Raw genomic sequence first — 23,363 nt, forward strand, 5'->3', positions numbered from 1 at the left:
AGTCTTTTTGTGGGGAACGTTTGTTGAAAGGTGGATGAAGGCAGATGTAAATCTAACCAGGTTTAAAAAGGTGCTTGGAGCAATCGCCGTTGTGCTTGACGCTGCCATGAAAGAATAAAACTCTTCCAAAGCCCTCTCCGGCCCTTTACGTGGGCTCCGCTTAGCTCTGGCCGGAAGGGCTGCTTCGTCGGCGAGGCTGCAGGAGTCCGTCCCGCCCTTCAGTTTTCAGAGGAGGAGCCGCTCTCGGCCTACCCTGCGCCGTCCTTTCCAAATATCGGCAAAGTGCGCGCGCTTCTCGCTTGCAACCGTGCGCGAAGGGCGGCCTGCTGAGCCGCTCGCCCCGCAGAAGCAGAGTTTTTCTTTCCCTCCTCGCGGAGCTGCCCGGCGCCGCAGCCTTGTTCTTCCCAAGAGCCTGGAGAGAGACGCCGGGCGGGGAAGGGGGAGCCTCCGCTTTCCTTTCCTCTGACGCGCCTCGGCAGAGCGCAGAGAAGGAGCCAGGCCGAAGCGAAGCGCGCGCGCGCCTCAGTCATGGCGTCGTCCCGGCTGCCCCCGACGGCGCTCACTCTGAAGCAGGTAGAGAGGGAAGGGAAGGCAGGTGCCCACTCTTCGCCCTTTCCTCGGCGAGGCAGAGAGCAGGGTCTAGGCTTGGCGACTGGGCATTGGAGGAGACTGCAGGGTCGGGGGGCAGCAGCAGCAGCAGGCAATACTGTAATGGCTTTGCTACCTTTAGGTCAGGGGCGTAGCCATTCCTGTTAATTATTTCTTTACTAATTCCATTTCTATACCGCTTAATTTAAAAATCTAAAGTTGTGAACAAGAAACGGAAGCTATAGCAGCAACTTAAGCAATAACCAGTTTTTTAAAACAACAACAACAACAAGCAGTTGCTTATGACAAAACTACAACATTACTGCTAATACATAAATCGGGATTGGTTCCTTCTCCATCCCACGCCTCTCACCCAGAGCCCAAATAAACTCACAGCTGTTCGCAAAAATTCCAGGAAGAGGAAGGATCCTAGAAACTCCTGGCAGCACCCGAGCTTTTCAGTCTGGGCTTGCTTTTGTGGGCAGGTGGGAGCAGCTTCCTCAGGATGCCCCTTTCAGCAGTAGGGCAGCGCTCTCCACACCCAGTTCCAGGTACAGCAGGGTTGGTAAGTTGCCCAGAGGGTCCCAAAGGTGGGGAAAGGACATTTCACCACCCCTCTGTTCTCTTTTCCTGGAGCTGCTTCCACCATAGCATTTGCATGCTGAGGAAAAGCTTTGCCAGCTGATTTTCCGCAGGAAAAGGAAAGATGGTGTAAATAGTATAGTTTGTATATGGCATGTTTATGTTCATGCTTCACAGGAGTGTTGGGGACCCCATTAAGGCTGCATTTATATTCGTCTGAGCAATAGCATTTAGCAATAGCATCTAGGGGTTATTTGGATAGGCATTCTTGCTTCTGTTCTGTTTTTTCACATTTTAGGTGATGGAACATATACTGCTTTTTGACCCAAGAGGGGATGATGAGCAGGTGATGTCCTAGAATTGTTCTTGGATCCACTTCTTACATTTTTTTACTGCCCTACCCTCTGTAGTGGACAGGACAAGAGTGTAGGAAATAGAAAAGCAACCTATATTTTTGTTCTATGAAAAAAAATGTCAAGAACTTAGGTTTTTTTTCTTTTCGAAAAGGAGTTTGTACTCCTATAGAATTTTAGCATTCTGGTTGCTGTGAATAACAGAGGAGTTAACACGGGTTGTACTGATAGAACTTTTTGGGTAAACAAGGCCTCACCTCTGCTTTGCAAAGTGGGCCTTGCAAAGATGGGAACAAGTGCTTGCCCTTATAAACATGTGCTCAACATGAGTTTGGCCATTCACATGTAGCACAAGCTTTGTAACTCAGGCATTTACACTCCACATGTAAATGGGACAGTGATTTATATGTAACAAGGTACTTGCGGAAATCTTATGCAAATGAGTGCTTTACCTGTGGCATTGTGTGTTTTGCATCTGACCTTTTTAACTTAATATTTTAAATTCAGGTAGGTAGCCGTGTTGGTCTGACGCAGTCAAAATAATAATAATAATAATAAAAATGTCCAGTAGCACCAACTAAGTTTGTTCTGGTATAAGCTTTCGTGTGCATGCACACTTCTTCAGATACCTGCACATGAAAGCTTATACCAGAAAAAACTTAGTTCGTCTATAAGATGCTACTGGACAATTTTTTATTTATTTTTTATTTTTTGAGTGATACAATTTATAAATGAATGGGCAATAGTGGATGTATGGTGACTGGTAGTTTGGAAAACATTGCATTTTACATGTGAACGCATTAATGTATTAACATATCTTCCGTCTTTTTTCATTTAAAGATTTATTTGTTTTGAATTACAGAAAAGAACTATTTTTCTTTCATAGTGTAGTAAGTGGTGATTTGTGTCACACATGGGCCTCTTCATTGTAGTGTTTGAATCTTATTTTTATGATCCTGTCAAATGTTTTAAAATTCAAGGTTACCTTTATTCTATTTTGGAGTGATTTTATAGATGACTGTAAATGGACCAACATGGGAGGGCAGGTAGTTAGAATAACTGATTTATAGACTGTGGTTTGCAGCAGAAAGCAGATGGACTCTGTAGTGGGATTACTACAACCATAGGTTATATACACAGATTCCGACTCCAGTTAAAAGGATCTCTGGGCTAGATCTCTACTTGAGATCTGGAGAGCATCTGACATTCAAAGCAGATGAAGGGTGGAACATGTCACCAGATGTTTTTGGACTCTGCCAACAACCCCAGCTAGCATGCCACAGGTTGACATCCCTGGAATAGACAACGAATACAAAAGTTTTATCAGCCACCTGACTCAGTTTAAGACACCTTTCCATGAGTATGTGAGCGCATGATCAACACTAGATTGTGCAAACAGTAAAAGGGTCATCGTTTTTTTTCTTGATACCTTGCAGTTCTTGAGAAGGCAGCAGGTCCTTCAGTTGTATAGAAAAATTCTGAAGGCTGTTCGTCAGGTGCCTAATGAAGCTGATCGCCATTACCTCAGGGACTGGGCAAGGGAAGACTTCAAAAGAAACAAAGGTGCTACAGACGAGGTGAGAAATACTTGTGGTTCTGCTGACTTGGTACACTGCAGTTGAAGGTTGAACCTTTATTCCTGGCTCATGAAGATGTCTTCTCCGAGGCTTCCAAACAGCCTCATTAATGACTGGGAATAATTATCACTGTGTCTCACCTGCAAGAGATGCCACGGTAGACTGGACAAATTTGGAATATTTGATTAAATGGCTCAAGAATGGGGATTTTCAAGGCTGACTATGTAAAACCCCAAACTGGTCATTGTGGTAAACCCTCTGAAGTAATTGGCTAATATTTCAATTAATTTTATGGGCTGTAATACCTTGCTGCACGAAATTAACAAGATCCAATTTCATAAGATGTATAGAGAGCTACTAATTTGAAAAGCTGGTTGGAGCGTTTATTAGAGATTTCACTGCATATTCTTAGGAAGATTCAGGTAGGTATCCGTGTTGGTCTGATGCAGTCAGATTTTTTGTTTTTTATATATATTCTTAGGAAGGTAATTATTAAATAGTGTTGAATGGATCATTTTTATGGTTGTACAGTGGTACCTCGGGTTACATACGCTTCAGGTTACATACGCTTCAGGTTACAGACTCCGCTAACCCAGAAATATTGCTTCAGGTTAAGAACTTTGCTTCAGAATGAGAACAGAAATCGGGCTCTGGCGGCAGCAGGAGGCCCCATTAGCTAAATTGGTGCTTCAGGTTAAGAATAGTTTCAGGTTAAGTACAGACCTCTAGAACGAATTAAGTACTTAACCCGAGGTACCACTGTATGTTATAATACTTAAATGAATCCATCCCGTGTGCCATATCCTTCCCTTACTAAAGGATAACCGTGGCTCAGAGTGAATTGGGAGGGGAGTAGTTGAGCCACATTGGACTAGGTAGAACAGGGGTCAGCAACCTTTTTCAGCCGTGGGCCAGTCCACCATCCCCCAGACCATGTGGGGGGCCGGACTATATATTTTTTTTTTTGGGGGGGAGGAATGAACAAATTCCTGTGCCCCACAAATAACCCAGAGATGCATTTTAAATAAAAAGACACATTCTACTCATGTAAAAACACGCTGATTCTCGGACCATCCGTGGGCTGGACTGAGAAGGCGATTGGGCCGCATCTGGCCACCCAGGTCTTAGGTTGCTTACCCCTGAGGTAGATGTTGATAGCACCGAAGGCATTTGTTAGGTCAGCACTTCGTCTGCAGACAGATGTCACCAAGTTTAATATTCTTGTGTTTCACTCTTAAATACTGCTTCAGTATACTGTGGGATTTCTCAACCTTGGGTCCCCATATGTTCTTGAACTACAACTCCCATAATCCCTGTCCACTGGCCATGCTGGCTAGGAATGATGGCAGCTGTAGTAACATCTAGGCACCCAGAGTTGAGAAAGGCTGGTACAGTGGTACCTCTGGATGCAAACGGGATCCGTTCCAGAGCCCCGTTTGCATCCTGAAGTGAACGCAACCCGCGTCTGCGCGGGTCGTGGTTCGCCGCTTCCGCGCATGCGCATGACATCATTTTGACCCTCTGCGCATGCACGAGCGGCGAAACCCGGAAGTAACGTGTTCTGCTCAACCCGAAGGTACTTCAACCTGAGGTATGATTGTATAGTGCAGTGTTTTTCAACCTTTTTTGGGCAAAGGCACACTTGTTTCATGAAAAAAATCACGAGGCACACCACCACTGTGTGCGGAGAGGGAGATGTCAGAGCCCCGCTGCTCTCTATGGGGAATCGGATGAGAGGGGACCGCCTGTCCGCCCTCATCCGATCCCATCCGATCTGATCCCCACCCAGGATGGATGGAAAATAGGGTGGACACAGTCCGGCACCTGCCTAGTGGGCGAAAATTTGACTTTTTTAAATTAAAAAAATCTATCGAATTTTTCAATTTTTCCCACGGCACACCAGGCAACATCTCGCGGCACACTAGTGTGCCGCGGAACAGTGGTTGGGAAACACTGGTATAGTGGATAGGTAGTTTTTAACAGCTCTGATACTTTTCTGTGGCCTTGAACTTTTTTATGTATGTATGTATATATGTATGAATGTCTGAGCTCCAGTGGCACAGTCTCATGACTGAATGTAATAATGATGTTAGGTGCTTAAAAGGGTGTCCCTGCCCACCTGTCATTGATGCCTGTTGTGGTCAGGCTCCCCATCCCTGTCATAGAGATTCATTTGCCACACACGGTGCCAGTATTCTGGCATCTTTTCAAGATGTGCCTGTTTATCCTAGGCCCTGCAGAATAGTGACTGTTTTTATTAACACAATATGCCTCACCTGCTATAGTTGTCAGATTCTCTTAATGCTGTATTACTGTTCATTTGCAGTTAGTGTATGTGGTACTCAACCCTGAGCTCCTCTCAGAGGAAGGGTGGTGTAAAATATAATGATTAACTGCAATCATAGAACACTTAGGAAATGACCATGAAACTTTATCTTGCATTCCCATTTCAAAAAGTTTATGCTAGTGCAGCTGTTGGTTCTTTGCTTCCTAAACATATCTAGAAAACAATAAACACAAGTTGTTGTTTTTGAGCCCATTTTAGCATGGTAGATCTTCAGGAGGGGAGCCATAACATGCAGTATTGTTTGTTATGTGAAAGATCTTTCTGGTATGTAACATAAGCAGAGGCTTTTCTAAGTGCACTTTAGGAGTAGCCCTAATAATGTAGAGCAGCCTTTGGGGTGAGATCATTAGTTGCGAATTTTATGGATGTAAATATAGACTGATAAAACATTTGTTGAAATAGAGGAACAGATTCAAGTGTATGAATACATATTGCCTTACATGTGCCTACTAAGTATATAATTTCTGCTTTGCAGGACACAATTAGGATGATGATCACTCAAGGCAACCTACAGCTTGAAGAGCTTGAGAGAACACTAAAGCTGGCAAAATCGTAGCCATCATTCACTGATGGTGGAACGCGGTATTTGTTTTTTCAGTGTGTCTCCCCCAAAAGACTGCCATGGAAGGACCTCTCACGCAACCAAACTGATTTCTGCGTAGACTCCCTTATTGGTAAGTAGACTTAAGCAAAGCAGCTGGCACTAGTGTTGAGATTTTTTTTTAAGGTTCAGGTGTGATGGGAAGCAGCTCATAAGAGGTTGAAACACAGGGAGATTTCTAGTTCTGAACTAGGTCTGTAATACTATGGGAGGTGTGCGCTATCTTAAGTAGTTGTTCTTAAGGTGCTGCTCTTAACACTTCTGAGGGCAGTTAAAACTTCTGAAATCCATTGAAACCCCCAGAGAGCGACCCATGCACATCTAAACCTGCCTGAAAACAATGGGATACTCAAAATGAACAGAATGCAGAAAACCTTTAGTAAATTTTTGATGGGACATTCTGTGTGTTTCCAAAGACGGAAGATAGTCAGTTATGCTGCTTGTTTCCAGCAGGCTTAGTGCAGCCTAATATGTTTTTTCCTGCTCCGGATAGTAGGACTCGAAACAATGGATTCGAGTTATAAGAATAGAGATTACAACTAAACATCAGGAGGAACTTTCTGACAGTTCAGCAGTGGAACAGACTCCCATGGGAGCTTGTAGACTCTCCTTCCTTGGAGGTTTTCAAGCAGAGGTTGTATGGCTTTGGATGAGATTCTTCCATTGTAGGGGATTGTTGGACCAGATGACCAGTGGGGATCCCTTCTAACTCTATAATTCTTTAACGGGGGAAAACATTCAGTTAGATTGTCTGCTACGCCCTTCCATTCCATTTTAAGACTGTGGTGAGATAACAGGCTCCATGTCTTCAATTCAAATGTCTTCAACTTTTTTTGACCACTGCTCAGTTCTACCCTGACAAAGAGTTTTGGAGAACTCAAAAACCTGCAGACTTAGTTTGTGATAGTGCACTATTAGCTTGTTTGGCCTACCTTAAATATGGATTTTGGTGTTAAAAATTTCTTTTTTAGCTATATCACACAACACAACACCACCACCTCCAAATTGTAACAATTATAACCTAGGCACATTTAATATGCTTATAGATTTATGGATTATCGGATTTAAATTCATTGTAGGATTTAAATTATATCCCACTTTGGGCAGCATAGATTTAGACCATAGAAGCACATGAATGTAAAAAATGTAGTGTATTTTGATTGAGATTTTGTGCATAAAGAGCTTTATGTACTTTTCGTATACAACCATCTCTCTTTAAGGACTTCATTCAAAATGTTTATACTCTTACATGAGAGGTAAGATCTGTGCCTGGAGAACTATTTCTAAATCACAACAGATTTGGCCTCAATTCAGCATTAGTTGTGCAATAATAGGGCTAGCAAAGCACAATCATGGGCACATCCAGAGGCATACAGTGTTAATATATTGCATCCTCACTAAGATGTGCAAAACATATATGCAAGTCTGCTTACATACACTAGATTTCTTTAGCTGCATCGGGCTGTTGAACTTCTAAAAGCAATAGCTGTTTTTGCCTAAGTGTCATGCCAACATTAATGTTAAAGATTAACACCCTGGGTGAAAAAAATACCTTGACACATATCACAGCACTCAAGATATATTTAAAAATAAAGTAAGGCTGAATAACAGTATAATATGAAGACTTGAGACTACACAATCCATCATAGAAACTTTGAGGCAAGTTGTAAAAACTTTTGTTAAAGATGAAATTCATGTGGGGCAAGTGCAGTGAAGACAAAATCTAATTTAGGAAATACGGCCCATTTCTGTACTTGCAAGAACCATTCTATTCTCCAAATAACAGTAGCAACATGTTCTTCTGGCCCACTAACTATCTAGCAGTATATTTTTTCCTTTATGAGTGAAACGAGGTACCACACCTTGGTTAGAAGTTGGCTGGGGCATCAGGACCCAGCTAAAAAGGCCATATTTAGCTCACAGACCACCAGCTGACCATCACTATACAAGGACAAGGCGTTAACTTTTAGGAATTTACTGTCACTCAAAGGTACTCAATATCTATCTATATATAATGTTTTTTTCTGGCTGCAAGTATGCCAATTAGCTTTTTGGTTGGAAGGGTAAAACTTCAGCACCTCCATCCCAAGAGCTGAGCAGTAAAACGGTATGACAAAAGTACACATAGGCAGCACAAAGTGTTAGATAGGACTTGAAAATCACTCGCATGACCTGTTTGCACACAGTTCCCCATATAGGCTACTCTATCTGCATTGGGGTAGGGGAACCCATAGGATTCATAAAATGGCAATGCAGTTCTATGAAGGAGGAAGAGGTAGCCTTGCTAATTTGGGGCGCTTAATTCTTTTATTTTCAAAAAGATACATGAGCACATATGGTAGAGCAAGAGAGAATGCTTCGCTTCAAAAACATGTCTTAAATACGTATAAAATAAAACTTTACAAGATTCATAAAAATGGCACAGGCATACTGGAGAGCTGTATCATCAGCACTGAAAAGCCACGCCAACTATGTTCTGTATTATACTATCACCACTGGCACACTGTATAGGGGTAAAAGAAACATTTTTAACAGGGGAAGGAAAATTCAATGCAGTTCCTGTACAAAACAAGTGCTACTTGGGGGGCAGCAATCTGCATTCCTTGTGAGCAATGCAGGAGCAAAAATCCTTATAATCTGGAAAGGCCACAAATCCCCAAGAAGTGTAAAATTCCAATAAAATTAGCTTAATTGCTGTTTGTGAAAGTTGTCGGTTCCTTTGCAACACTTCATGAGAGCAGGCAAATGCTAATGTTCCTTCTGCACTTTAGTCCTTAGCTTATAGAGTTCCTCTTCTAAACTTTTTATATGTTCTCTGAGGAGTGCTTTGTCTTCCTGGGCTCTCTGGTCAGCTTGGCTCCGAGCTTCTTCAATCTTCCTTTCATACCACTTCTCCATCTGGCTGGATACAGCCTCAAAAAAGTACTGTGTGATTTCCAGAGCTTGAGAAGTGCCTGCAAGTTGAGGGCTGACCTCTTTTCCTCCAGAGACAGCAGGTGGTGGTGGCGGCTGTTGCTCTGCAGAGTGGGTGCCTGCATGTTGCTGAGGCCTGTGCTTCAACTGACCACTTCTGCCAGACCTCTTTGTTTGAGTTCCTTTATCTATGAAGCAGCCTCCTCTCTCTACCTCAGTCTTTGTAAATTCGGTAGGGGTCTTGGAAACAGTTTGTACCTTTGCATGTCTCAGTTTGGAGCCTGAGTATTCAGATGGTGGCAGTTCTTGTTTCAATCTGCTGAAACTTGCTTTGTCTTTGGGCCTTACAACTTGAGGAGAAACTGCAGCGGGAGTTGGGCCTAACTGTTGCTCTATTCCTGTAAATAAGGAAATATGAACAGTTATTGAGTTGGTTTTTTTTTTAAAAAATGTTTTTATTAAAGGTTTTCTTGGGTTACAAAAGTACATTCAGTGTCTCTGCTTTCCATTCATAGAATTCTTTCTTCAGATCAGTTATACGCTTATGTTACAGACAGTATAAGGTTGGGGGGGGGAGGGGGTAGTGAACTTTCATTCATTTACATAGTGTATGTGTAAGGTTTTTGTGCCAGTGTCACGTGGGTAGGTTCTCTTACTATTCATTTACTAGTTTTCATTGGCAGTGAGGGAGATTGGGGACTCCAGGGCATGGTTGGTTGCCTTCAGTTGACTGCAATGAGTGAGGTGGAGGGGTTGTTGGGTCAAGTTAGCCATATCAGTTCACATGCTGTCGGTGGGTTCTTGTTGGGCTGTGTGTGTAATAACGGGGAGCCACACCAGGGTGAAACCATTCTTATTTGTGCCCATGCTAGCTTCAGTTTGTTTAGTATCAGTGGTCCATGTTCACTCCTGACAGGTCCCTCCAGTGTCTAGCTATGATGCTCCTGGCTGTTGAGAGTAGGTGGGTGAGCATTATTGTCTTGGAAAATACTAAATAAGGCCAGTTCTGGGGTGGCTTCTAATGCTTAGTTATTTTGCATATTTCTTGTAGGACTGATGTCCAAAAGGGTTGGGTTTGGGGGCATTCCCACCACATGTGGAGGTGCAACCTCTCCAGCATTTTGGTGAGGTTCCTGGGTGTATCAGTGCCAGCTACCTTCTTTTGGCTGAGATGGATTAAACTATGATCTAAACATTCCTTTAATCCATCAGGCAGGGTTTATTTCGTAACCTATGTCGTGCTCCCTTTTGATTGAGATGAGGGGGTTTCTGGGATTCTAGTATTTTGTATCTTGTGGAAACCATGGCATGTTGTCAGGAGGTGGTTTTCAAAGTTGGTCCAAGGCCTAGTGGCTGCTGCTGCTTTTACTACTAGATAGTTTACGGTGGTGTGTTTTCCAGGGTATTTGGGCGTCTCCTAGTTTAGTGTTGTGGGGATTTTCCTTAGTTTTGAAGGAATGGGTATGCTATGGTGGGGGTGTTTTCGATTGGGTATGCACAGCGATAGTCACATTGTTTCGTCTTATCTTCTAAGACGTATGGGATTATGTGGTGCACTTGGCTGGTGGTGATTGATCTATGTTGGAAATTCCCTATCCCCCTGAGGAGGGGAGGTGTAGTAGTTGGAGTTTTTTCTGCCTGTCTGAAGGCAGCTGGAGCACAGGCAGGCAACTGTGCACCCCTCAGCGGTACAGTTTAAAGAAGCTGCCTGCCTGCATGGTCCATCTGTGTTATGAGGGCCAGAGCGTGATGGTGGTTTTTACCCAGTGGTACCTCACAAGTGAAACCACAGCCACTCTTGAGTCCCTCTACCACCAGCGTACTAGTGGCAACATGAGTTAGGAGTGGCTGCAGTTTCTCTCATGATGTACCAGAGGGTGAAGCCACTGTCGCACTCTGGCCCCAGGCAACGTATCACCCAGACTCCTCAGGAGAGGCTTCCACACCACAGCTGAACGTGCCTCTCCAGAGCGGGTCTCCCCGCCCCCTTCTGGTGCCAGAACTCCATTGCACTGAGTTCTGGCTGAAAAAAAGCCCTGAATACTATGATTGTTTCAAAGGAATACCCCCTGTACTGAAGGTGTTGAAGAATGCCCAACTGTGTGCTAAATTGCTTCAACTCCCTCTGCCGAGCCTTAGCTGTAGATGATTGGCTGTGTCAGTGAAACATCGTGTTCTGCTGATATCATGGGATGTTTAAACATCAAGCTGCATTGGCCCTCCAATATAGCTTGCTCCTCTCTCTACCATATGGAGGGCAGTTTGTGATGGCGGCTTCACCCGGCGGTATATTGTGCGTGAAACAGACACCACACCCGAGACCCTCTGGTACCAGTGGCCCAGTGTTGAAAGTGGCACTGGTAGCAGAGGGTCTTGGGTGCGATGTCTTTTTCACCCATAATATATACCATTGGGTGAAGCCACCATCACAATCTGCCCTCCGTGTATCAATACAGCACCCAGGCCTACTGTATTTTTCGCTCTATAGGACGCACCCGACCACAGACCTTGTTTTAGAGGGGGAGAACAAGAAAAAAAAATCTCCCCCTCTCTGCCCAGTGCCCCTTCAGCGAAGCTGCAGGAGGTGCTGATTTTTTTTTCCTTGGTCTCCCCCTCTAAAACAAGGTGCCGTTCAAGGTGCGTTCAGTCGCCTTTAGGTGGCTACCTTAGAAGCCTGGAGAGCGAGAGAGGCGCACTGACCCCTCTCACTCTCCAGGCTTCAGTGAAGGCAACCCAAAGCCTCCAGAGTGCGGCAGGAGTACCCACTGCGCTCCGGAGGCTTCGGGTTCCTTTTGACCTGCTCTTTGGGGCTGGTGGGGGGAAGCCCGCCCCCAGCCCCAAAGAGCAGGTCGGGGAGCAGCGGAAAGGTGCGCAGCCTTCCTGCTGCTCCGCGAGCTTCTTGGGGCTGCTGGGGAAGCCTGGGTTTCTCCCCCCCCCCAAAGCCCCCAAATCCTCTCCAGCCGGGAGAGGCTAAAGAAGCAATAGCCGCGCGCAGCCCCTCCAGCAGAGAGGGGCTGCGCGCGGCTATGGCAATACCCCCACCTCCCGCAAAAGCCCACAGGAGCCGCACACCCTTTAAGGAGCGTGCGGCTCCTGCGGGCTTTTCTACGAGGAGGGAGAAGGGACTGACTGGCCGCATCAGTCTCTTCTCCCTCCTGGGGAAAAGGCCGTGCAGAGCTTTTGGGGGCTTTTTCTGCCTGCCTCCCCCCTGCATTTGCTCCATAAGACACACACATATTACCCCTTTCTTTTTAGGAAGGGAAAAGTGTGTCTTATGGAGCGAAAAATGCAGTATTTACAGGAGGAGTGATGAACCTCTGACCCACTATTAAGGGGGTGCACGCATGACTAATCGTAGCTCATTCTCTCAACCAGAGACAGGGAATACCAGCCATCACCTAATTGGGACAAGCACTAATCCAAAATGTGTCTGATCAATGTGGAAGAGGATTTGATGGCATTGGTAGGGGTGCTCCCTCATATTACAGATTCTTTGCCACAATACTCTAGCATAGCTTTCCCCTCCAGAAACTACTAACAAAAAGATACCTGGAGTGTTGGCTTCTTGAACAACAAAATACTGCTTCCCAAAGCTCTGCTCTGTGGTGGGCACTCTACTTCTTCCAGTATCTTCCGAGACACTATTCTGAAGGGCAGTGCAAGAATGTTGCTGCGAACCATCCGACTGCAGTGGGGTTTGGCTAGCTTTACAGTCCTTCGTACAAGGAAGGTTCTCTGTATCCAAAGTCTCAGCGAGTGACTCACATGTAGACAGAGTTGATTTTGGCCTTGAAGATCTAGAGTCTCCAGAAAGCTTCAACTCCAGGTTCTGAATTTTTAGCATACACCAAGCTTTCAGTTCCCCCACCAACGATATCTGTAAGGGAAAAACCCATGTACAAATCAGAGGCCATCAAATGACAGTCTATTACTTTTAGCAGCTAAATGCATGCTAGATTATTGTTGCTGCCTGATCTACTGAGTTAAAGAGAACTTAGCGTCCTATATAGTAAGGAAGTTTACAAATCTAGCTTCGGGATAATGAATATTTTCTTTGAAAGACCCTAGCAATAATGGATCCGATCTGCACTCTTGCACACTGAAATGGAACATTTGCATTGGTGTATTGGCCTAGAACACTGTAATTATACCATGATTTGTAGCACTGTGCTAGGACCACAATATATGCAATAGCCATTATTAATTGCTAGTGCAGTATGTCTGGAAATACAATCTTGCTTATTCTACCAAAATGGGGGAGTAGGACATTGCTGTAAGATTACTATTGCTGCATTAGATCCATAAAAATGTCAGAACAAATATTAAGATTCTTGAGGATAGCAAGCAGGAGCATTCTTTTTAATCATTTTATATTTCATCCTTCCGCTTGGCTGAAAAAATATATTGACCTACGTGAAGTTTTTAGCCTCCCAGATCAGATCTAATAATGTAACCAACCAGTGCTGCGGACAAACGTCAGCTCCCTTGGCCAGTAAAGCGAGGTGAGCATCACAACCCCAGAGACATTCGCGACTGGACTTAACTGTCAGGGGTCCTTTACCTTCTACTGCACCCCCATGTTCACCAATGCACAGGGTTGTTGACTTTTTTATTATTATGTAAGGAAATATAAATTTTAAGAGACATTCTGAAAGCATTTTTCTGCTGGGTTTCTAAAACTGGAAGTTCAAATGTTAGCTACCTAAAAGGCAGTCAAATTATGACACCACAAAAATCAAATGAGAAGCAGATATTTCCTCAGAATATGGGTTCGTTTAAGCATCTTGCAAAAAGGTTTTACATAAGATCACTGAAATGGATAAGCTGCCGTCAAGAAACATATTTAAATGGCTTATTTCCAACCACCCAAGTAAGCTATCTATGACTGCTCAAAATGAAAATGTATCTCACTATAACCAGATAATTTTCTTTTTAAAATTGCTTGTCATTCTTTTAGATAAGCGCTCTTTTCTGTGTACAGTGGTGCCTCGCAAGACGAAATTAATTCGTTCCGCAAGTCTCTTCGTCTTGCGGTTTTTTCGTCTTGCGATGCACGGTTTCCCATAGGAATGCATTGAAAATCAATTAATGCGTTCCTAGGGAAACCGCCTTCAGACCGGGTCCAGGGACAGTCTGTCCCCGGACCTCTTCTGAAGGCTGGGGGGGGGACAAGGGCTTTTCTTCCCACCCCCAGCATTTTAAAAAACCCCGGGACAGCGGAGGACTTCTCCGCTGTCCGGGCGATCTTAAAATGCTGGCGGGCGGCATTTTAAAATCGCCCCGGGACAGCGGAGGACTTCTCCGCTGTCCGGGGCGATTTAAAAGCCCCTGGGAAGGCAGGCAGCGGGGACAAAGACTTTTGCCCCCCGCCCGCCTTCAGAAGGTGTTCCCGCCCCCCCGCCCTGCTTCGCAGCAGCGCTACGAAGCCCAGCGGTGGGGCAGGTGTTCCCGCCCCCCCACCCCGCTTTGGAGCAGCGTTCTAAAGCGGGGTGGTGGGGGAAGGTGTTCCCGCCCCGCTTCGGAGCACCAGGAGATCGCTTCTCCCCACCGCCCCTTGCTTCAAAAGAGGTCCGGGGGCAGTTGCCCCCGGACCTCTTTTGAAGCAAGGGGCGGTGGGGAGAAGCGATCTCCCCGCAGCCGCTTGCTTCAAAAGAGGTCCGGGACCTCTTTTGAAGCAAGCGGCTGCGGAGAGAACCGATCTCCCCGCAACCGCTTGCTTCAAAAGAGGTCCGGGGGCAGCGGGAAGCGGTTCCCGCTGCCCCCGGACCTCTTTTGAAGCAAGGGGCGGTGGGGAGAAGTGATCTCCCCGCCGCCCCTTGCTTCAAAAGAGAAGACCCGCTGTCCCCGGGGCAAGCTTCGTTTTGCGAAGCAAGCCCATAGGGAAATTCATCTTGCGAGGCAACTCGAAAACGAAAAAACCTTTCGTTTTGCGAGTTTTTCGTCTCGCGAGGCACCACTGTATCTTAAATGGAAAGTTTCAGATATGCTGCACCAGATACTTATTTTCTAATCTACCTGGCGTTTCTCCCCTTCATGCCTTTCCAACTCGGCATGCTCCTGAAGACGATGAAGGCACTCTGTTCTTTCTGCTGACAGCCTCTCTGCCATCAATTTGTCTAAAACGCGGAGCTGTGATAAAAGAGGAAAGCACAGCAGAAATGACAACAATGCATAGGCTGACTTATTAAACCTCATTACTTTACTACTGGTAATTTAACTTACCAAGGGCGAAAATTGCATCTAAAAAGGACAGCAGAAAAGGCATTTGTGAAATATTGTGAATAAAAGTATTCCTTTCAGTGTTTTTAAAAACACTGCAGGTTATTTCAGTTGGCTGCAGGTATGACTCTAAGGAGTGACACAATAAACAAATGATCAAGGTGATACCTTGATAATAATAAGAGATACTGCAGTGATCAAGGCAGATTTCTGGTAATTCTAACCCTGCTTGCTTCCCAAGGCTTTTCAGACCTTCTTGCTCAGTGCAGGAACGTCTGGCAAGGAGAGTAGTGCCACTATGTCCTGCATTGCAGCCCCTCCAGAAATACAATTAACTAATGTCTGGCTAGGCCAGGTCTGGCTACTCCATGGGGCAACAGCCATATAGAAAAGATTGCCACGTTATGAGTTTCAAGCAGCCTCCACCTGAAGATTGTAACAAGTAGACCAGAAGTGGAGAACTGTTTTCTGGCTGGCAGGCCAGATCCTTGTGTCTCCCCACCCCTAGGAGGGCCAAATCTGACAGATGGGCAAACCCCTGATGACCTAGTGACAGTCGGTGCTCTTTTGTGCTATTCTTTAAAACCTCATTTTCAAAGAGCAGCGTGGAGCTGTTTGCAAAAGGGCTTTCAATCAGCTCACTCTGCTTTTTGAAGTCTGCATCACCTGGTGTCGTTCTGATGTAAGGTGATTGACAGGTGGGGAAGAGAAACATGGAACAGGGTTGCACCCTCTGCTCACCAACAGGATAAGCTGCAGGTTCTGCTACTCCAGTGTGTTCTCCCAGGGAATGGGACCCTGCCTATATCAGTTGACCCAGTGACATCAGCTGGTGAACAGGTGGGTATGATTTGGGGGAAATGGTTTCATGGGCCATAGGTCCCCCATTCCTGACACAGACCAATCCACGCCCTATAGGCTTTAATCAGGCTCCTGGTGTTTGAAGAAATACTTTGTCCATGGAATGTTTCCTTACCTGATGCTGAGTTTTGTTTTCCATTTGACCTAGTTTGCTGTTCATCTTATCCTGCGCTGTAACAAGCTCCGCTTTTATTTCTTCCACAGCGGCTGCCAGCTGGTTCTCTACTTTATCTATCAGTGGCTCACAACGACATCCGTTTATTGGTGCCTGCAAGAAGCAAAACAACTGTGACAACACATCCCCTGTATCTTAACAACAACCATGATTGGCTCAAAGGACAGCAAAGCAACCACAACAAACAGTACTGCTTGGAGCCTCCAGAGAGAAAACAAATATACAGGTTATACAGTAGGAAATGAAAATAAAATAAATTTGCCTGGACGTTTTTTCTCAAGAGTTCATCCTTCGCATTTACAGGGGGCCTTTATTCATTTAGGGAGAAAAATGGCAAGATATTAGCTGTTTAAGAAAAGCACAACTACAGCCAATAGTTTAAACAAATCGCTTGCTTGACCTGCTGCTGTAAAAATGAGTCTACGGTAGAACCACAGCATTTCCCATTGACTGCAGCTTAGAGGCTACCAGTGTATGCTCCTTGAGCTCACACGGTTACGATCAGATCTCTGTGATGCTCTATTCAAAGCTGTGCCAACACAGCTTCTGTAGTCCCTCCAGCTTCTTGTTGAACAAAAACCTAAAACCAGGAAGTATCTTTCATTGGAAATGTAAGTTTGTTTGCTTGTAATCTTTCTAAAAGAGGTGGTGAACCTTTTTCAGGTCAAAGACTGCACTACCATGGGGGAAACATAGGGACTTATGTACCAGAGGCAAAAGCAGGCAGAGCAATGGATGTGACTCTTAACTTTGTACAGGCTACATTCCAGCCACCCAGAAGTCAGAGGTTCCTACATACACACAAACCCCTCCATCCTTCATTCAGGCAGAAAGAGGCTTCCGGGCTGGGGTAGCCCACAAAGGCACAAGACAGAAAGTTAATATATTTAACTTTTAAATCCTTTTCTGTCCCCTACCCTCTGAAGAGTGTACATGCCTGTTAATTACAAAGTGCATAGTTACCTGCATGATTTTTCCATTCTTTCCACGGTAAAGTGTATACAACTGGTAGGCTCTGAATTCATGGGGAGGTGGAGGAGATGCGCAGCGGCGTTTGCTCTTGCGTTTTGGCAAATTCTGCTGTGGGTTAGGAGGCACTTGCTGATCAGCTGGTGATGTGGGTTCAGAGAGTGCCAAAACCTGGTTTTAAAAATACACCATTTTTAAAAAACCTATTTATTCCAGCACATTCATTCTCCATGAGTGCAAATGTAGCACTCATGATAACTTATCTATTGGCATACAAAAAGCCCCCTTTTCCCCGTATTCCATAACAAGGTCTAATTAAACTTTGCTGAGGACACATATGAAACATTCCACATTCTTCAGGATCAGACTGTTTCACACAATATCCATTTTAAGGTGATACCCAAATTCAAAGCTAACTGTGTTCTTCAAACAACCCAATAAAATTGTCAAAGTAACGTGTCAAATGTTATCTCTCCTGTTACATTTGCTACCACTGCCCAATTTAAGTGATGAAATGCATTGGTGCAAATGTGCCCACCATATGGACTTGTTTTCATTCATTCAAATCAATATTCCTGTTTGCTGCTCATCAGGCTCTGCAAACTGTTTTGGAAAATAGGTTGAACCACAACATGCTATGAACTTGTGCTTCTGTTAAATGCACTCAGCGTCCACTATCTGCCTAGATTTAAACACATATTAAAGAATAATTGGCCCCAATAATAGCTTTCTGTGACTAAAAGGGCTTCTTCCATTTGCAAAAAAGCCTCTGATTAAGTGGAGGGCCCCATTGCAGGAAGGGAGGGAGGCGATTTTCGCCAGTTCCCCTTTCCCCCTCCAGTATCACTTTTAATAACTTCCAGAGGGTCCCCTGACCTTCCAGAGCAGGTCAGCAGAAGGAACACTGGAGAAGGAATCAGTAAAGGTTGCCTCCACCTCTTTCTTCTGTGGAGCATCCTTTGAGCAGCAGTCTGCCCATGTGAAGTCTGGACCCAAACCACCTCCCCATGGTCAAGAGCAGGTGCAGCTAATCCTTTTAAGGCTGTGTGCTGCAATCACCCATGGTCAACCTTTCGGGCCTCTCACTTGGCATGAGGGATTCACAGAAGCTGGTGATGATATTAACAGCAGCAACTACTACTACTACTATTACACTTTTGTTTAAGCAAATGGGGGGGACAGAAATCTGTGGGGCCCATTGTTCCCCTCCGGCTGAAGGTCAGCTACCCCATGGCCCATTCTCTTTGAAACTATAGAAAGGTTGATGATGTCTGACAGAGGGCACCAAAAGTAGGCATGTTTTAGAAAGCCTGCCCATGAATGGAAGGAGATGAGAGAAACCGCCTGGATTAAGAGTGCCCTCCCGCTGTCATTCTGCATCTGCCGGTACCTTTTCTCTTGGTTTCTTCTTTTTATTCTTCCTCCCTCTGAGCTCTGATAAAGGCAACTGTGCTTCCTCTTTCATGTCACCTCTCCCCTGAAGGGCCTGGTCACTGCTGTGAGTGTCATCAGCAGCTGAGGCACTGCCCTGTTTCAAAATAAAAGCACACACAGGCAAGGGGGCTAGAGATGCTGATCTTTGCTCTCTGATAAGTTCTCACATTCAGACCTGAACACAACAGTTCTCCAAATTCCAAACAGAGCAGCAGCAGCAACCGAAGAGGGCTCACCTAGGTTGTAATGCAGGTACTAATTATTTTCCTCCAGGTGCTTAAAGCACAACAACGCAAAAGGTGAAACATTCATGGCAGATGGAAAAAATACTTTCAAGAGGTGGAGGACTCAAGCACTCAGACCACATTCCTTGCCTTCAGTACATAGAAAGCTGGCTGTACCTTGCTTTGCACCACTTCATCTCTTGGTACAGACTGAGCACGCCTTTCCTCTTTCAGTCTGTCCCTCTTCTTCCTCAGGCTCCTTCCACGATTAAAGCGCAAGATCTGCATGTAGCAACATTTCAAGTTAATACCATGATGACCCAGTCATCCTGGTCCAATTACAGAAAGGGATGCTTTGAAATATCTGCCTGGTTCCTAGAATGTAGCTGCAGCAGCAGCAGCAAAGTAAATTCTGAAATGGGCAGAGAATGTAGTTTTTGAACCAAATGCACTAACTACAGCACAGCGTACAATACATTAGACACAACACCCCCCACTTCCTTATGCATGCGACAATGAGTATCATCAAGTCTTGTCTTTGTCAACATCTGCAACACATCCACTTCACTAGTGTGTGAAACATTTATTCCAGAGCAGTTTTGCAGAATGATGCTTCTGAGTCGATCATTAATGAACTGTATTCATAATGTACCTGTGGGGCTTTAGTGAGTAGAAGAGCAACCTCAGGGTTGTCATGTTCTCTGGCAACTTCTAGCGGGGTCTGACCAGCCTGCAAGAGAAAAGGATAACACGATTCTCTCCAAATGACATTTTAGAAATTAAAAGAACCAGACACTCCTTTCATCAATGCTGTCCTGTCATCCAACACTCAGGAAAAAATAACTAGAAACAGTAAGAATAAGGACTTCAGTGACTTCAGTGCTTACATTGTTAACGGCTGTACCATCAGCTCCTGCTTCCAACAACAGTTTGACCACCTTCTTATGATTCAGAGCAGCAGCTACATGAAGTGCCGTGTCGCCAGCCTAGAGGTTAAGAAAGCAGAATGAAACTTGAACATGCCCCACCTTGAGGTCCAGACAAACAGCAGGCACCCAAAAGGAGGGTGCACATTTTGTATTATCATATTGTTGAGTCATTCTAGCAGACTGGTTGAATACTCCACCTTTCTGCCAGTGCAGGACCCAAGGCAGCTCACAGCATAAATTAGAACAGAAACAACTAAAAATGCATAATAAATAGGATTTTAAAAAAAAATAAAATAAAGAAATAGCCCTATTAAAAACAACAGTGAAAATTTGTAAAGCCATTTAAAAGCACCCACACCCACAAATGTATTCCCCAGTATATTGGCTTTGAGACTTGTCACACATTACCAATTCAGTGTAACTAAATATTGTAAAGGATCCTACGGAAGCCACAGCCAACACTTGTCACCAAGCTTGTTCTACAGCATCTTTAATTCCTTTGGACAATCCAACAGTGCAACTCAGGTTGCATCTTGGACCCTAATTCCAGAGCCCTGCAGACCAGAAGGTCCCAAAGGACCACCTAGAGAGTGGCAGATGATGAAGACAAGTGCAAACAGGTGTCTGCATCAGTGAGGATGAGCATCAGTGTACCTCCAAAGGTTCATGATATGTCACCAGAGCTTCCTTTCTTTCTTATTTCTAGTAATATTTTTATCACAAGGCAGCTGACTAGGCAAGTACATGATTACAGGTGCTCATTTTATTATTTTTACTTTTGAAGTATATTTTTCTACAATGTTCTGAAGTAGATGTGTTGAACAAGACAGTAGAAGCAAACTTCATTTTAGTCTTATAGCCAGGATGGTGTTGTGACTTAAATCAGTGGTTCCCAAACTCCCCCACCAACCCACCCACTGACCACTTGAAAATTGCTGAAGATCCTGGCAGACGACTTAATGATCTTCCTGCTGGTTGCAGTATTTGCAATGAGCTATGCGAGATGCCATGGAATGAGTTGACCATTTCTTTAAGGCAATTCTTGATGCCAAAATAATACCTATGATATAGCAGCACTTTAATTAAAAGGGGAATAATTTCAAAAGCTTTCTCCGTAGTTCAAAGCACAACAGCCACCTCTTTTGTTCTAAATACCGGAATCAGATTATACTTTAAAAGCCTTATAGAAAATGGAGCGTAGTGGCAATGAAGTTCATGCACTGACCTGGTTTTTTTCATGGACAGAACAGAAAGCACTGAGGAGCACCCTAATGATGGGCAAATGATTATATCGAGCTGCGACATGCAAACAGGTGTCTCCTGCCTAAAAATAAGGGAGGCAAATCACAGTAAGGAAGCTAACATGATGCCTTAACATATTAAAGCTGTGGTTCTGTGGAGTAAGCCTGACTGGACACAGTGAGGAAATATGCATCTGGGTAAACATGCAGGGGCAAGTGCTATACACTGGAAATCTGGTTAACCACATGGAACAGTTATGCTTCTTTCCCTCCAATATCCATGGCCCATTTAGTTGGTAACTGAGATATTATGGTTCAAATAACAATAGCCAGTTTATACTTATAGTTTGCAAATGTGAGGCCACCTTTTGTCGATCAAGGGCCACATTCTCCCAGGGGTAAACTCTTGGGGGTCTCATGCAAGTTGTAGGTGCAGCCAGAATGGCAGGTTGGAGCAGAGAGAGAACTGCTCTGGATCAGAGGCATAGGAAGGTCAGGTGGTGGTACCCAGTGCAGACAATTTCTTGTCACACACCCCCCATTGATTATTTTAATTTATTTATTTTTTGCCTGAAAAAATGGTTTTACGTTATTTCGTATTTTCTTACAAAGGAATGTGGTTTCTGAGTCTCTGATAACAAGTAGGTGACTATGGACAGATACGTCAATGTGGATTGTGTTTTGGCTTGTGTTATTTTATTTATATTTATTGTTTGTTTATTTAATAAAATTTATTTTTAAAAACCTGCAAAGTGGTTTACCAAAACAAAAAACACCACAGCAGTAAAATCAAGAAAAATTAACTATCCTACTTTAAAACATACAAAAGCTAAAATGCTGAGATTAAAATTACTGTATTTTTTGTTCTATAAGACTCACTTTTTCCCTCCTAAAAAGTAAGGGGAAATGTGTGTGCGTCTTATGGAGCGAATGCAGGTTGTGTAGCTATCCCTCTTGCTGTTCTGGCTTCTGAGATTCAGAATTTTTTTTCTTGTTTTCCTCCTCCAAAAACTAGGTGTGTCTTGTGGTCTGGTGCGTCTTATAGAGCGAAAAATACGGCACTTCAACTTCCTAAGCCTCTAGGTGTGCTTGCTTAAAGAAGAATGCTTTTAGCAGGTGCCCGAAAAGAGTCTAGCAAAGGCACGTGCTTTGTTGAAATTTCAGCCTTCACTGATATGCATGAAATTTCATATGTAGCTATATAATCCATAGTGTAGTAAGGTAAGACCTTTGGAGAAGGCATTTTTTTAAAAAAGTTTTTTTATGAAGCGCCCTAGTAGGGCAGTAATTGTTCCTTGATAATTTGTCACCCCCCTCCATGATGGCACCTGGGGCACCCCCCCTTTCCTACGCCCCTGCTCTGGATTAACTAATCTGGAATAAAGACTACCCTGCGTCAATTTTCACCTGGGTGACCCAACCTAATGTGGGTCTAGTCAGAAATAAGCTCCACTGGGTTTGATGGGATTATACATATGCACGTAAGTACACAGATGATGTGGGGTTTTTTTAAGGTACAACACAATTGCTATCTTGGAAAATAAACAACAGTAATTCTTTCTGACTCTAGTATGCTCTATGCACTTGATTGAAAAATGGAGGAACAAAACACCGGAAGAAACTGAAGGCAGAGAGGAATGGGGCAGCTTCACGAGGCAACATTGATATGAGGTTGGGGTACAAGCTGCCCTGCTGCCCTTATAAAATGTTTTTCTGCCTTTATTAGGTTGATTGCAAATTTGCTCTTCTCCTGTTAAAATGTACAGGTTTTTAAACCTTCAGAAAACTCATTCAATACCATTCAATTGATAATTAATTTGGAATGGGACCGGCCACAATACTCAAAGGCTGCATGTGAGGGTTTTTCTCTATCAAATCTGGAGATATAGATTTTGGTAACACTCACATTATTTTTTATATCAGCCCGAGAGCCTCCAAGCAACAGGACCCGAACACTTTCGGAATGACTATTTTGGCAGGCCAGGTGTAGTGGTGTGTTACCTGCCTTAGAAAAGAGATGGGGGAAAACACAATAGTCACCTTTAGAAAAGAACAAGAAACTACCTCACACCATTTCTTACAATCCTGTTAGATCACCTATACATAACTTTGTTATAAATTTTGGTAGTTTGCTCTTTGGCATTAAAAAGTGCCAAAATCAGCTGTTAAAACAACATTAATTCTCTTTTTTACCTGCTGTTTGATAATATCTTTTGCTATAAATAAACTTAAATTTCCTGACTTCAAACCAAGGGTGCTCTTGTTCATTTAAAATTTCTCTGATTTCTTTTTCTTGGTCATTATAATAGAACTCCCTAATCCTGTATAATTCTAGTTTATTGGCTACTTT

The 23,363-nt window shown here is 44.1% G+C and overlaps 2 protein-coding genes across 15 annotated transcripts in view; one reads left to right on the plus strand and one right to left on the minus strand.

Annotated features, from left to right (window-relative positions):
• Nucleotides 1–251: 251 nt before the first annotated feature.
• Nucleotides 252–16,488, plus strand: LYRM2 (LYR motif containing 2). Of its 3 annotated transcripts, none has more exons than XM_082216929.1 (4): nucleotides 252–573; nucleotides 2,960–3,100; nucleotides 5,923–6,121; nucleotides 16,246–16,488. In XM_082216929.1, the coding sequence occupies exons 1-3, from the start codon at nucleotides 529–531 to the stop codon at nucleotides 6,001–6,003; spliced, it is 267 nt and encodes an 88-aa protein (XP_082073055.1). In that variant the 5' UTR covers nucleotides 252–528; the 3' UTR covers nucleotides 6,004–6,121; nucleotides 16,246–16,488. The 3 variants fall into 3 exon arrangements, with proteins under 3 accessions (XP_082073055.1, XP_082073054.1, XP_082073056.1); XM_082216928.1 differs by lacking the exon at nucleotides 252–573 and adding an exon at nucleotides 881–1,153; XM_082216930.1 differs by lacking the exon at nucleotides 252–573 and adding an exon at nucleotides 1,456–1,516.
• The window catches only part of ANKRD6 (ankyrin repeat domain 6), a 64,468-nt gene continuing 49,441 nt past the window's right edge, over nucleotides 8,337–23,363 (minus strand). For 11 of the 12 annotated variants that reach the window (XM_082216870.1, XM_082216877.1, XM_082216880.1 and 8 more), the window contains 11 exons: nucleotides 22,920–23,018; nucleotides 20,998–21,096; nucleotides 19,731–19,829; nucleotides 19,496–19,573; nucleotides 19,021–19,125; nucleotides 18,576–18,713; nucleotides 17,180–17,356; nucleotides 16,157–16,309; nucleotides 14,977–15,090; nucleotides 12,511–12,838; nucleotides 8,337–9,359 (listed from right to left, as the gene is read on the minus strand). In XM_082216870.1, the coding sequence (XP_082072996.1) occupies nucleotides 8,797–9,359; nucleotides 12,511–12,838; nucleotides 14,977–15,090; nucleotides 16,157–16,309; nucleotides 17,180–17,356; nucleotides 18,576–18,713; nucleotides 19,021–19,125; nucleotides 19,496–19,573; nucleotides 19,731–19,829; nucleotides 20,998–21,096; nucleotides 22,920–23,018 (1,953 nt within the window). In that variant the 3' untranslated portion in view covers nucleotides 8,337–8,796. The remainder of the gene's footprint in view (nucleotides 9,360–12,510; nucleotides 12,839–14,976; nucleotides 15,091–16,156; nucleotides 16,310–17,179; nucleotides 17,357–18,575; nucleotides 18,714–19,020; nucleotides 19,126–19,495; nucleotides 19,574–19,730; nucleotides 19,830–20,997; nucleotides 21,097–22,919; nucleotides 23,019–23,363) is intronic. The other variant, XM_082216878.1, reaches the window with a different exon arrangement.

The sequence above is a fragment of the Podarcis vaucheri genome (assembly GCF_965113315.1).
Source record: "Podarcis vaucheri genome assembly, chromosome: 3".
Lineage (NCBI taxonomy): Eukaryota > Metazoa > Chordata > Lepidosauria > Squamata > Lacertidae > Podarcis > Podarcis vaucheri.

Excerpts from the sequence above, each read along its gene's own strand:
- LYRM2 (XM_082216928.1), top strand. The coding sequence starts at position 1,094 with ATGCCCCTTTCAGCAGTAGGGCAGCGCTCTCCACACCCAGTTCCAGGT. Across the intron at positions 1,154-2,959 it reads TTCCAGGTACAGCAGGGTTG|TTCTTGAGAAGGCAGCAGGT; the intron begins GTAAGTTGCCCA and ends GATACCTTGCAG. Across the intron at positions 3,101-5,922 it reads ACAAAGGTGCTACAGACGAG|GACACAATTAGGATGATGAT; the intron begins GTGAGAAATACT and ends TCTGCTTTGCAG.